Raw genomic sequence first — 15,218 nt, 5'->3', positions numbered from 1 at the left:
CTGCAAACACAAAAGACAAATTTTACTAAGCATATTGCATCTTTTGAGATTCAGTACCTGCTAACAAAGTTAACAACACCAGCACCACTCACATACAGAAAAATCAGAAATGTATGAGTTATATACTTGGAAATAGAAATGATGCTTATCTTTTTTTTTTTAAAGCAAGGTAACTACTCTTTTACAAAAAGAAACATATAGACATGTTCCTTTAAAACAGAGATTCTCAATTTTTTGGTCTTAAGACCCCTTTACAACTCTTAAAAATTACTGAGTATCCCAAAGAGCTTTTGGTTATGTAGGTTACATTTACCAAAATTGAAAACTGATAAAATTGAAAATTATTAATTCATTTAAAAATAAAAATAATATATCACATGCTAATGAGCAATAGACACTTAAAAAAAACCCGTACCTTCCATCTTAGAATCAATACTATGTATTGGTTCAAAAGCAGAAGAACTTAGTTAGAGGATACTTATTTTTAAAGAATTTTTATTTTTGGTATGGCATTTTTTACAAAGACCATTTTTATATGGGAAATTGTCCCCTCTTCAAGTACATCCATATTAAGATATGTCTCAGCAGCCTCTGTGATTCGATCTAAAAATAATGTTGGTGTTTCTGTGAGCTTTTATTTTATTCCTTCAAATTTTGGCCAAGCATTTGGTCTTTTGGTATACTGACCCATGACTTCCAAAATTGCTTGCCTACATTCCTTCATAACATCGTATTGAGCTCTATCATTCATATCCATTTCATATCTTTCTGGCCAGGGTGTTAATAGAGGGTCTGATCTTGTATCCTCAGTAAATTTTTTACCTTCCCTTTTTTGTTAACAGTTCCTTTATTAATACTGCAAAATAATTATGATTGGGGTCAAGTGTGTCTATAGCCCTCTTCATCTCTTTGATCACATGATTGGGTTCATCTACAAAGGCTGAGGTTCTTTTCTTTATGGACTCCAAGTCATCTGAGGTGAATCTTTTGTGTGTCTTGACCTGGAATATTTCATTCTTTGAGACTACAGGAAGATCTCTTAGAGGACATAGAGTAACCATCCCTCTAGCCTCTTCTTGTAACCTGCTTAGATTTTCCTTTGTACCAGTGTTTACACTTTCCCCACACTCATATTCTGTATTTATGAGCTTATTATCTTTTATATATTGTTTCAGTTGATCAAGTTGTTTTTTCATATGTATAACCATTAATTTGGGCTCTGAATCCTTTGTTAACCAGATCATAAATGCTTTAAACCATTTACCAATGAGAAAGAATGCCAGTCTACACTTATACAGGACATAAAGACAGATACAAACTTTGGGGACATGAGACAGGACAGTTTGCATTGTGATATCCATAAAAGGTTTCAACCATCTATAGTCCAATACTATATAAAAACATTAGGGAACAACACAAATACAATGTATGGGATATGTAAAATGCATTCCCACAATACCATCAAAACATCAATTACCATGTCTCCAGACATGTTTACATTTAAGGATAATACAGGTGAAGAAGAGTTATTATAATCCACTGTGAATAATTTTACAAACAATTACTAAAAGGGAAAAACTTGAAAAAAATTTCTAATATGGCCACCAATATGGCTGCCTAAAACATGTGGCAAAAGGTATTTAATTATTAAATGTCTCTACCCCCTTAGCTGGAGTCTTAGAATTCCGCTGGCCCCCACCTTTGAAATGTACCACTCTCAGAGTGGGGATGGAATATCCCAACCTTACCTAACTGACTGCCCTATAGAAACTGTTTTTCCTATAAATAAAACTTAATTTTCTAAGATTTCTTAAACCTAGCTAGCTCTGCCAATTGTTAAAAGTACATATAATTTGGATAGGGGGATGGAAAGTAATACAGAAGGAAAACATATACATATTGCATTTATTTTAACATAGAAGGGATGAAGGAAAGGGAAAGGGGGAAAAGTGAAATCTAAATTCTTTAACCCACTATATAAACCCTATCTAATTTACTCTAAACTAAACCCTAAGTTATCTAAAAGCAAATCCAACAGGGGATGAGATCAGTTTCTCACAAAGAGTCCTTGATGAGCCAGAAACAGGAGATCCAGATGATGTCTTCAGTTGTCCCAGCAGGGTAGTGATCTATTCCCCAGTCTGGCTGTCCACCAGGAAGGCTGGAGTTATTCTTTCATCACAGCTAGAAGATCCTCAAGGCCTATTGTTTGATGGATGGGCTCAAGATGATTCAAAATTACACCTCTCTCCTCCTTCTCTCAGGTCCAAAAAATCAGTTGAAGAACTGTCTCTTCAACAGTTTAGAATCCTGACAGCCCTGGGAGAATTCTGAGTCTCACGCCCTATCAACCATTGCTTGTTTAAGTTTTATTTTCCTTTGCTACAGGGCTAAGCAATAAGGTTAAATGACTTGCCCAGGATCATATTGGTAGGAAGTCTCTGTGGCCAGATTTGAACCTAAGACCTCCCATCTCTTGGCCCTAGCTCTCAATCTGTTGAGCCACCTAGCTGCCTCTTGAATTATATATATATATATATATATAAACCCTTACCTTCCATCTTGGAATCAATAATGTGTATTGGTTCCAAGGCAGAAGAGTGGTAAGGGATAGGTAATAGGGATTAAAGTGACTTGCCCAGGGTCACTCAGCTGGGAAGTGTCTGAGGCCAGATTTGATCCTAGCACCTCCCATTTCTAGGTCTGACTCTTAATCCACTGAGCTACCCAGCTGCCCCCTGGAATAATATATTTTTAAGAAAAATAATTGTCTTCAAAAATAAGTGAGAAGAGTTGCACTGTTTTACATACTTTTAAAAATCTTTTAATTAAATTAAAATGGATTCTCATATTTGCTTCTGCATTCAATTGTTGTGACATTATTTTAGTTAAAGTATATGAAGATAATCCAGCCTCACACAGATATGTAGTTGAGAAAGGGAGGAATACTAACATGCAAGTATCATCTTAATAGTATTATGAAAATCTTTTTGACCATATGGAACCCTAAAGGGTCCACAGGCTACACTTTGGAAATTACTACTTTAAACAAAGGTGAATCCCCCCCCCCCCAAATTAGTCATGATTTTTAGATTACAAAAAAGATTAACCATGGAGTTATTTTTAAAAAGAAAATTCCCTTAGCCTATTTAATTGTGAGAAGATGGGAAGGGATCAGTAGGAGCCATAGGCCCCTGAAAATTGAGAAGATAAAGCCTTTCATACTATATTGTATGCTCTGTGTGTGTGTATATGTGATCACATTTTACTTTAAACTTCTTTTCATGAATACATCTATTGCTTAAAGCTGGTCACATCGATATTATCAGTATCACTAAGAAAATAGTTATCCTTAAGTTCTCCCAATGGTTTGGAAAAGCCAACTTAAGGAAACTTGTTAAAGAACATGATATGCCTGGGGGCAGCTAGGTGGCTCAGCAAATTGAGAGGCAGGCCTAGAGATGAGAAGTTCTGGATTCAAATGTGGCCCCAGACACTTCCTAATTGTATGACCCTGGACAACTCACTTAACCTTACTTATCCCCTTGCCCTTACAGCTCTTCTGCCTTGGAACCAATACATAGTCTTGATGCTAAGACAGAAGGTAAGGATTTAAAAAAAAAGAAAAAGAAAAAAGAACATGCTATACCTCTTTTCTCCTTTCTTCCTGCTTTCAAGATGAATCTGACAAACCATGCCCAAACATTTATTAAGAACTTCCTGGGTGCTAGGTCCTGTGCACAGGAGACACACGTAAAAGAGACATGGTCCCTGAGTTCATGGTGCAGTAGAGGGAGATTAAGCACACACGTTATAACCAAGTCCCAAAGCAAAAGTGCATAAGAGAACAACACTCTATGAGATGGGAAAATTGCTTTCATCTAGAGGAACTGAGAAAAAGAATAAGTAGTGTCCCTGAGAAATGAGCAGCTCCTTTATGCAAATTACTAAAGGGGCCTTGAGAGTTCAATGAATTCATCAGAGACAAGGTTACTATTTAAAGCAAGATACATTAAAAAGCATTTTAACATGTATCCCTGAGCAAAAGAATAATATTAAATTTAAAAGCAAAGAAATGAAAAAATAAGTCTTTTCTGGCTTGAATCCATTAGATTCTCTGAAGTCACATGCTATCCACTCTTAATATCTTAGCAACATTAGAAACACAGAATTCCTAACCTCATATTTTGGTGCCTCAGTCCATGAGTCTAATTGAAAAGAGAAAGACAATCCTCTAAAGTTGAGGTGGAAAAGTTGCTCAGCCGAGTTGTACACTGGAAAAAAAGGGAAATCCAGTTGTTGATTAGAACCCAAGTTCTATCTGAACGCTGAAGCCACTTTTACTATTGCTTTGCCTAATCTATGACTAACAGGGGCTGGGGAGTAGGGGTGATAACAGCAGGATCTGCTGATTTGCTCGCTGTGGCCAGTCCTGGTTTTCACCTGTAAGATGGGGCTACTACTTGATCCTTCTACCTTGCAGGGGTATGGTGGGGACAGGGTAAGATTAAGAATTTCAAGTGCTTTATCAATGGGAATGCCTGATACAAACATAATCTTTAATTTTGTTTTTCAGGCCAGATTGAATTGTAATGAAACCTGAATTGCTTAGTTCACTGCCCTGAGTTGTTACTGTCCAGTTAGTTTAGTTACCTTTTTGCCCAGGACTGCTTACCTCCTGGATGGGTTGCTCCAAAGGACTGATCAATCTGTTCAATAGTTGGAGCTATCGCCTGAGAGTTAAAATGGACACCACTGCAAAACAAAAAAGGGCCCTTTAAGAACTCTGAAACCTTATAGTTTGTGAGTTATCAAAGTTGCAAAATGTACTCTAAAAAACAAAACAGATGCCAGTTCAGAACTGAATTCAAGTATTAAGGTATGTTGTTTATAAAAGCTATTTTTGTTATGATTCAAATGTGATTTCATTGATATTAAAGAACATTTTGGTGTAGAAATTTCCCTCACCTGATGCATGTATACATATGCATATAACTGTCTTTTTGTTTTTTAATCCTCAATTTCTGACTTAGAAACAACTGAGACAGTGGGGCGAGGGTTAGACTATCAGGGTTATGTGGCTTGCTCAAATTTGAACCCAAGTCCTTCCAAATCCAGGCCTGGAGCTCTATCCACTGTGCTACTTAGCTGTTCTGTGTAACATAAAGTCTTAAGAGAGAAGGATTTGGGGGCACAGAGAGGGTAAGTGATTTGCCCAGTCACACAGCCAGTAAGTATCAGAAGTAAGACTTGAGCCTAGTCTTCCCAATCTAAGACCAGGTCTCTAGTTACTGTGTCATGCTGCCTCTCATCCAAGACTTTTAAGCATCAGGAAACAAAGACTGTATTCACCAGCTATCCTTCAGGGGTTCCTGTGGTACATTAGACTCTTGACGCATGACATAATGAAGGTTAAGCTTAGTCCAATGGAATTTCAAATAGTAATACACAGGGACACAGAGAAAGATTGGTTCATGTAGGTCAACAGAACTGACCCATTTTTATTTTGTTAGATTCCACAACCAACCATTTTGTTTGAAAAGACTATGTTATACCAATAAGAGGTGCAAGAATCTTTGAAAAGGGGAATATATCAGTCGAGCAGTTCATTTGCTTGACAGGTATTAGAACAATCCATTAGAAATAAAGTAAGGTGGTAGAAAACAGGAGGGGATAGAGAATTTTGAGGAAATGAATCTTTGATAAGGAAAGTGTTTGCGAAGTGACATGGTGGTTAACCTTAATGTTAAAGAGATATGAGAGCAAAGAAGAAGAGAAGTATGACCTTTGGGCAGAGAGGGAAGAGTAGAGGAGAGGAATGAACTATACTCTGGCCAGGGCAGAAGGAAAATGAGAACAGGGAAGGAAAACATTTCAGTAAGACTATTTGGATCTTTGCACCTCTTTTTTTTTTTATCTTTTAAGATTAGATTCTTAAGGATTAACTTTCTATCTTACAAAACATGGCCTAAATTTAATTAAAATGAGAATTTCCCTATGAAACAAAATTAAACTAAATGATTGACATTAGACTCTGATCTGACCTTGCAACATGTGCAGATTCTCAGAAAGTCCAGAGATAGGGGTGTGTGTCCCCAATGAGACCTTCGAGTATTGTACTGCAGGGGCAAATGAATGCTACTATCAAGAAACATGCTCATGTTTACATGTAACTGAAGGGAAAGTCAAATAAAATTTAATTTAAAAAATGTTGATAGATATAATAAATCCTGGGTGGCTCTCTAGTGTCTCAAATGGCCTAGAAGACTGTTTCACAAGATGGACTTAAGAACTTTGGGGTGTAGTGGATGACAAGGGACAGTCCCAGGCCATACCAATCTTATAGATGTGACTAGCCTAGCCTCACTGCTCTGGGGAGAAAAGGGAAAACATATATCCAGAACTAGTTTGTTATGAGGATGATACACCAGCTCTATATGAGACTTACCAATATTTTAACTTCACTTTAGTCAAGTCATAAACTTCAATTACCTAAAAGACAATACATTGAACATTTAAGAAAAATGGTTAAAAGCATAAAAGTCAGTATGATTCGACTTAAAAGAAAAAAAACTCAACAGAAATTTCTAGAATACTCATCAGGATCAACAATTGACAAATATTCTCTTTAGGAAATAGTTTTGTGTGAAATAAGACCTCCTATCTCAATCTAAAGAAGGGGAAAAGCCTAACTCTAATGATGATAATGCAGATGCAGGAATCCATCTTCTACTAAACTATCTAAATACCCTCCATGTAATGGCTTAGTTTCTTTATATTTATTCCAAAATTTGGTTCCTAAGTAGAAGATAACGTGGGAGGGGAGGAAGAGGGAGAGTTTTTGTAGACACTCAATCTAAAATACTCTTTCCCTGTAATGACAATTAGAGACTGGACCTGTATTTTTTTTTAAATAAATGAAAAAGCACTTAGCAGGTGTAAAGATAATTTTAGTGTTTTGACTTAAATTTAAATGATTGGTTGCCAGGGAAAATTCCCAAAGTCAGCTGGGAATTTTGGAGATTTTAATTAATATAGAGAGAAGGAATTGAGAGAGAGAGAGAGAGAGAGAGAGAGAGAGAGAGAGAGAGAGAGAGAGAGAGAGAGAGAAAGAGAGAGAGAGAGAGAAAGAGAGAGAAAGAGAGAGAGAGAGAGAGAGAGAGAGAGAGAGAGAGAGAGAGAGAGAGAGAGAGAGAGAGAGAGAGAGAGAGAGAGAGAGAGAGAGAGAGAGAATTAATTTAAACTGCTCTGGCTCCGGCTGAAATAGGAAGTAGTTAAAGGCCTTGGCCAAAGTGGCCTCCCTTGAGCCTAAGGGTAAGGGAGTCAGTCTTATCACTCACCATGAGACCGTCTCCAAGCTGGGTTCCAGTCCTCCATTGAACTCGATATCCTGAACTGAGTTCAGAATAATGACTCCAAAATGAATTGCCTGAACTGACTTTTTACCCCTCCTTTTAAAGAAACTTTTCTTTTTATGTCACCTCCCCTAAATTTTTATGCCTACCAATCACAGTAGATGCTTTTTTCTAGGACTGCCCATTCTCAGTTCTTACCACTCTTTAGTTCTCACCTTTTCTGGTTATATTATATCTTCTGAGATATACTTCACACTTCATTAAGCTTGCCTTTTGTGAGTTACTTGACCTTTTTGTGATTAATTTAACCTTTACAGGTACTTAACACCTTTTTATATTAGATCTAAGAAAAGACTTAGCTTAAGGTTCTAGCTTTACTATAAGGAATGAGGTAAGTACCTTCATTGTTCAATCAGGAGTTTACAACTTTACCTTCCCCTCAAGTATGTCTAATTAGGGTGGAGTAATTTTAAAATTTCCCAATACATTCCTGATTCTTGTTAGACCAAGTATCTCCATTGTTACAATAAGGAAATAGCTAAATCAAATCTTCTAAAGTATAGTCTGAGTAGTTTTTAATATTCACACAGGTGCCTACTGTGTGCTTCTTCACTGTGTGAAGCCCTGGAAATACAAATGGATCAGATGGTCCCTGCTCTCAAGGAGCTTACCTTCTTACAGGAGGCAACAACATATAGAGTGGGTTTTAGCTGCAAGTAAGATGGAAAGGTCCCACAGTCCTTAGGGTTGGTGGCAAAGCAGTAACACATTTTTATTTCTACTGATAAAGCCACCTACTGCTGATGTTGAACCACTTGACTGTGCCAAGTCCTTTGGTGGTGAAGACTTGATTTTCTAGATCCTTCAGTAGCTGTGATGACTAAATTTGTACAAGCAGTTGCCAGGTAGCAACTCTCTAACTGAAGAATCTCCCTCCAGCTGTGCAGATCAGCACCTTCTATTAAGAACACTGAGGGGTGAAGGGCCCAGCTCAGGAGGACTCAGCCAGTATATGTCAGAGATGGCTGGACTTCATCCTAACTCTGTCTTCTTGTCTCCAAACTTCCACTATATCCCTCTGGCTTTTGATAGAAAATGAAATCCATCCAGTCAATGAAATAAAATCCTCTCAAATGTGTATCTTGAAGGATGAATATTTCCTCTTTATTTCTACTACACTAGGCTGTATTACCATAACTGAGAACTTTGATGAATTATTAAAACCCAGATCATACTGAGTAGAAAAATAATTCCAAAACATCCTGCTTTAAATATCCGTTTTGTTTTATTAGGAAATCAGTCACATTATATTACCATAGGAAAAGTTCCACTTATGTATGTGCCTATTATTTTCTCTCTCTTACATTCTTACTTTCTGTCATAGTAACAACTCTGTTAGGCAATCAGGGTTAAGTGACTTGCCCAGGGTCACTAAAGTGTCTGGTTTGGAAGTGTCTTGAGGTCAAATTTGAACCCAGGTCCTCCTGACTCCAGGTGTGGCTCTATGTCCATCGTGCCCTATTATTCTCTTGAAACCCAGATTAATGGTACCGTCTAACCCAAAGGGAAATCTAGGTATTATAAACCTAAAGAAATTGGAATTTGCTCATAATTATCTTTATGGAGGTACACAGTCCTGACTTCTGAGATCTTGAGGGTGATAATGACAAATTTAGTAACCATTTGTTGAATGCTTACAAAGTGCTAAGCATTAGGATGGTATTTCAGAAAAGATAATCCTTGTCTTCAGGGAATATAGTTTAGGTCTGTGTTGGCAAACCTATGACATGCATGTCAGAGGGGGCTATTCCCTTCCCCCTCTCCATGAGGGCGTGAGGATGGATTTCTCACATGACCTACTCCTCTGCCCAGCAGTCCAAAAGGAGGGCTTCCTCCCCACCCCTGTCTGGGTAAGCTAGAAGGCTCACATGTGTTGTGAGGATTGTAGTTTGGGCACTTGGTCTCTAAGGTTTCTAAAAGGTTTGCCATCACTGGTTTAGATGGAGGGCAAGGAGCTATACCAAGCTAGTGATAAAACCACAGAATTTTGAGCTAGAGTTATTTCATTCAATCTTTTTATTTTACAGAGGAAAAAATGGAAACAGAGTTAATGTAAATCTATTAAGTTCATACAACTGAATGGCCAAGTGGCCAAGTGCTGAGTGGCTGAGTATTCATACCCAAGTTTTCTGACTTCCAATTCACTGCAAAGCAAAGTCCTGATTACAGGTTGTTCAGAGTTCAGAGCGGATTTGCTCAGGGGAATAAATGATAGATTCAATTTGAGTCAAACAAACATTTCTTAAGCTTTTGCTATATGCTAGGTGATCAGGATACAAAGACAGAACTATGACCACATTTGCCCTTGAAGGGTTTACCTTGTACAGGATTACTGAAACCATTAACCTCTACTAGCTGAGCATGCAGTGGGGTAAGGGTCTGTTTATGTTGGGTCCACAGGGCAAGTTTATCACCAGCTTATAGTACAAGTCATCCTTAAATCAACAGCCAGGTACATTCTTGGAAAAGGGGTTCAAGTCAAAATGATGTAATTTAAATCTAACTTTCCCCAAAAAATGTTATGTTAGAAAACCTGGTTTCACAATCTGGCTCCTGACCCACAGTACTTCTAGACTTCTAGACTATGTCACTTCTAGACATGTCACTTGCTTTCTCCAAGTTTCAATTTTCCCATTTGTAAAACCTGAAGTCTTCTCAGTTCTAATATTCTATGACTTTATATGATCTGTGTCAGAGAGATCCCAGGACAGAGTAATCAAGGCTGGAAGCTGATGGAAGAGTCCTGTATACACACCAGGAAGCAGAGGTTGTACTGTTTGTTATAAATACTTTAGGAATAACATGAGTGAAAATAAGAAGATACTATATGTTTAAATCACTAAAGTAAACACAGTCTGCATTAAGAGTCTGACTAGTTATAGCAACAACATACAAAATGGTCCTCCATGTTTGAGAATGATCCTGTTGATGGCTATATAAAAGTTTGGCTGTGGTTGAAAAGGCCTTCCCATGATGAACAAATAAATAAAGACCACTCAGTAGGTTTATTCATTTATTCAACAACTAATTACTGAGTGCTTATTAGGCATATTGTTCACAGAAGCTGCCCATGGACATGGCCCACACCATTTGAAACTGACCATGAGTAGGGCCATAAAATTTAACTTAGCAGCTTCTCCCCTATCCTACAGGTGCTTAGTATATAACTGGAATTAAAAGAGGTGTATTAGCATCTCATCATTAAAGAATTTGTCTTGCTATGGCTATATATAGGTGAACCAGCTAAAGAAGTAACAGCAAAGAAGAGATCTTTGTTACTTTAAGGCACCATAGAGTAGAAAATGAACTTGTCTTAGGATCAGAAGATATGAATTCAATTGTGAGTTCAAACACAATCAATCAACAAGCATTTGTTAAACACCCACTATGTGCCAGATTCTGTGCTAGCAATAAAGTCCAAAGAATGAAATCCTACTCACAAGTTTACCTTTGTTTTTTTAACATTTAATTCTTATTTTATTTTTTCCTCAATTACATGTGAATAAAAAAATTTGACACTTAAAAAAATTTTGAGTTCCATATTCTCTGTCCTTCCTTTCCCACTTCCTTGAGAAGGCAAGTAATTTGATATAGATGATGCGTGTGCAGTCATGTAAAATTTCCATATTAGCCAAGTTGCAAAAGAAAATGAAGATCAAAAAATACCAAGGAGAATAATGAAAATCTAGAGTATACTTCAATCTGCATTCAGAGTTTACATTCTAATGAGAAGGGTTCATCTAAAAATATATACAGCATGAACAGAATAAATGCAAATATGTACAGAACAAGTCATATGAGGTAATAGTTTGGGAGGAAAGGGAGATCAGGAAAGGCTCCACAGAGAGGATAGTGCCTGGAGTCTTGAAGAAAGACTGATTCTACAAGACAGAAATGAAAGAGGGAGTGTATTTGGAGGCATGAGGGCTAGGCAATTAGTATGAAGGTACAGAGTTGGGATATACTGTCATTTATGAAAAACAGAGAGATTAATTTGGCAGGATTGCAGAGTGTGGGAGGGGAGTAATGGCCAATGAGGCTGGCAAGTGTGAATTATATCACACAAGACAGACTTGGATCAGTTTGTGTAGGGCTTTAAAAGCTAAACAGAGGGATTTTAGAGTCAATAAAAAAGTCGCAGCAGTTGAAAGAGGAAAAATTATACCCTAAGATTTGTATTTAAGAAAAATTCCTTTGACAGCAGTATACAGAATGGTGTAGAACAATGATGGGGAACCTTCTGGAACTTTTTAGGGACCTGTACCATGCCCTACCCCCAACTGCGTGCAGGGGTGTAGCTGTGGAGGATACCAGTATGTACAATTGGAGCATATCTTCATTGCCTTCCTGGAGATGACCAGTGCAATTTCTACACAGGGAAAAGGGTCAGTGACCCAACCGTTATCAAAGCACTTGTACTGGTGGGCCTGGGGATATTCAAAGTGAAAGGCTACCACTAGAACTGGAGTGGATGCAAATTTTCTGGAAGCCTTTGGCATCTGGTGGGTTTTTGAGGAACTGACCTCAGGATTTTCTTGCTTTGAGGGACTCACTTTAGCTACTGCTAATTGAATTAAGGAATTATCTGCCCAGGTAGCTGGGTGAGCATAGTTAAAAACCCACCTGTTTCTGGGGAGATAAAGATTTTAATGCCCTTCCAGTCACACAGTGGTGGGGGTAGGATGGCTAGATGGGGACCCTTCCATGGAGGTGTTAGCTGATTCAATCCCTTTGGGCTGGCTGTGAGATTTCTCCATCCTCCAGGGAAGGATTCCAGTAAATAGGGCTCAGCCCTAGATTTGCTGGGGGTGGGGTGGGGTATTTTAATTAGGGTCAGTGCAAATCAGGAGAGCCTGGACCCAATCAATTCTTTGCTTACAAAAGCAGGACTGTTACCTATTCTATTCACCCAGTAAAGGTCCACAAAGATTAAAAGAACTTTGTACCTTTTGTAATGATTATATGTGAACTGGAAACTGGTGCTACTCTTAAGTCTGGTTAAAGATGGTCAAAAGGAAACTTGTTGTGAAGGAGGTAGTTGCTGTATGATAGGAGCCTTGATAGGCTGACTCCTATACACCCTTTCTTTCATTCACCCCTCCTGGGTAATGTTGTAAAGGGGTGCTACTCAGGAAATTGGGGTTCCTCTGTTATGTGAGTGATGGGAAGATGAAAGAAGGTCTCCCCTATCAGGTGATATAAAAGGTACTCCAGATTTCCCTGGCATGAGGATGTTATGGAGACAAGTCTTTGACTCAGTGGGGGAGGGATCTTGATTAGCACTCTATAGCTGATCTAGCCACAACAAAGACCCTTCCTTTTAGCTCCAAGAAATAAGCCACAAGAAACATTTGACTGTGTGTACGAAGGTTTACTGAGCAATGACTATGAGGAAAGTAGGAGAGTTGGAATGAGGAAATAAGGGTCCCTGATCTATCCTCCTAAAGGTCTGTCACCCTGGCAGCTGTCAAGCCAACCAGGGTTTCTCCTTCCCTTATCCACTAATTTTCTCAATCCTATTTATAATACTATTGGGCTAAGGAATAGTCTGAGCAGGTGCAATGGGCAAAGGGAGAAAGCCGGGCTCTCCTGGGTCTAAAGAGTCTTGACACTCTGAAGAGATGTTCCTTGAGGTACTATGCTATTGAAATAATTTGGTAGAAGTAATCTCAGGGCTATACACAGGTGAATCCTTTTTTTGGCTCTTGGCAAGATCCCTGGAAAGGAAATGCTCCTTGTCTGGTCGAGATCTCCCCGTTCAAAAGCCTCCACAGTTCTTCATAGAAGTTTGCCAAGTCCCTTCTTCTCTCCCAGCATCCTCTGCTTCCAATAGTCTTTGCTTTCAATCAACTCTTCTTTCAATGTTCCATCTTTTCCCCTTTTGCAACCTGCCCTTACACTTTACAGGGTGATAGGTAGGAGAATCTATCCCCAATCTGAGGGGAGTAGCTAACAACACAGCTCAGATCCCTGGGCTATAGGTGCCCACCAACACAGCTCAGATCTGGGAGCCTGGGAGGGGCAGGGTGGAGGGGAATGGTCCAACTACACTCAGCTCCTACCAACAGTGGAAAGAGGCTAGAATGTCCCACCCCCTGCATTTGGGGGTGGGGGAAGCCCCCCAGCTGGTCAAGCCAGGGGCCTGCATGCCTAGAGAAGCCTCTGTGTGTCATTTTGGCACATGTATCATAGGATCAATATCATGGGTCTAGAACAATGAGAGACTTCAGGCAGGGGGGGCCAATTAGAATACTTGCAAAAATCAGGCTAGAGGTGATGAGGGCATGAACTAAGGCAGTAGTTAGTTATGTATGTTAGTGGGGAGGAGTCAGATGAGAGACTATGGGCATAGAAATGGCAAGAGTGGCAATTGATTGGAGATGTGAGATGAGGAAGAATGAATTCAGGATACTGCTGATATTATCAACCTGGGAGACAGTAAGAATGGTGATGCCTTTGACAGAAATGAGGAAGAAGAGTGGAAAGTGAATTCAATTTTTTTTTTAAACCCTTACCTTCTGTCTTGGAATCAATACTGCATATTGGTTCCAAGGCAGAAGAATGGTGAGGGCTAGGCAATGGGGGTTAAGTGATTTGCCCAGGGTTACACAGTTGAGAAGTGTCTGAGGCCAGATTTGAACCCAGGACCTCCCATCTCTAGGCCTGGCTCTCAATCCACTGGGATACCCAGCTGGCCCCAATGAATTCAGTTTTGATGGTGAGTTTGAGAAACTTCAAAATTCCAATAGGCAACTGATACTGTAGAATTGAAGGTGATGGGAGAGGTGGGCTAGATACAGCAATTTGAGAGTCCTTAGCATAGATAGATAAGTTAATTAAACCCAGGGGGGCTGATGAGTTCATCAAGAAAGAGAAGAGGGGCCTAGGACAGAGCCTGGGGAACACATCCACATTCAGGACACATGATCTGGAAAACTAACTAGTCAAAGAAATGGAAACTTAGACAGGTAGAAGAACAAGGAGAAAATCATTTAAGGAAAGACCAGAAAATAAGAGTATCCAGGAGTGGAGGGTGGTCAATAGGATCAAATTAAATAGGCTGAGGAGGATAAGGATTGAGATTTGCCAATTAAGAGGTTATTGCTAAATTTAGAGAGAGGAATTTTAGCTAAGTGACAAATTAGGAAGCCAGATGTTAAAAGTAGAAGCAATGAGTATAGACATCTTTTTAAGGTTTTTGTCTAAGAAAGAGAGGGGAAATATGGTACAATAGCTTGAGGATGTGTTAAAGTACAAAGAAAGATTTTTAAAGATTGGGGAGATTTGAATATGTTTGTTGTAAGAAAGAAATCAGTAGATAAGAACAGAGGGGAAGAAATGAGTTAATGCCAAATGGTCTCAAATTTCTTAATAAAGTAAGAGTCAAAATCTTTAGCTAAGAGATGGGAAGGAAGAATTGTGGGTGGCTTGAGAAGGGCCCAGAAATTTTGGAATAGTCTCCATAGGGAGTGAAAAGAGAATAAATTACAGAGGAATAAAAGCCCTGCCTTGCTGCTGCAAGAACCCAGCTGAGAACAGATAGTATGATTGATAGTATGATTTGCAATGAACCCAGAGCGCATGGTTGTGAGGTTTCCTCAGTTGTGTTCAGTAGCAGCTTGTGAGTAAAAGCAGAGAAGACAGATAGTAGGAGTAGTCCAAAGCAGAAGTTTGGCAAGAGAAGAGTGACATTTGGACAGTATAAAATTGAAATAGCTAACTCCTGAATTGATATTGGAAAGATAGGAAAGTGAAGTACATCAGGAGTAATGTCCTGAGAAAATACCTGAGAGGTAGAGGAAA

The 15,218-nt window shown here is 38.8% G+C and overlaps 1 protein-coding gene across 1 annotated transcript in view; it reads right to left on the bottom strand.

The window, feature by feature from the left end:
* PHAF1 (phagosome assembly factor 1) overlaps positions 1-15,218 on the bottom strand; it is a 75,401-nt gene that overhangs the window by 31,944 nt on the left and 28,239 nt on the right. Inside the window, exons 4-6 of the mRNA XM_001364522.4 lie at positions 6,449-6,492; positions 4,676-4,755; positions 4,180-4,274 (exon numbers count right to left, since the gene is read on the bottom strand). Of these exons, the coding sequence (XP_001364559.1) occupies positions 4,180-4,274; positions 4,676-4,755; positions 6,449-6,492 (219 nt within the window). The remainder of the gene's footprint in view (positions 1-4,179; positions 4,275-4,675; positions 4,756-6,448; positions 6,493-15,218) is intronic.

Source organism: Monodelphis domestica, chromosome 1 (genome assembly GCF_027887165.1).
Source record: "Monodelphis domestica isolate mMonDom1 chromosome 1, mMonDom1.pri, whole genome shotgun sequence".
In the NCBI taxonomy this organism is placed as follows: domain Eukaryota; kingdom Metazoa; phylum Chordata; class Mammalia; order Didelphimorphia; family Didelphidae; genus Monodelphis; species Monodelphis domestica.
Note: the sequence above shows the minus strand (reverse complement) of the source record. Positions and strands in the feature narration are given on the sequence as shown.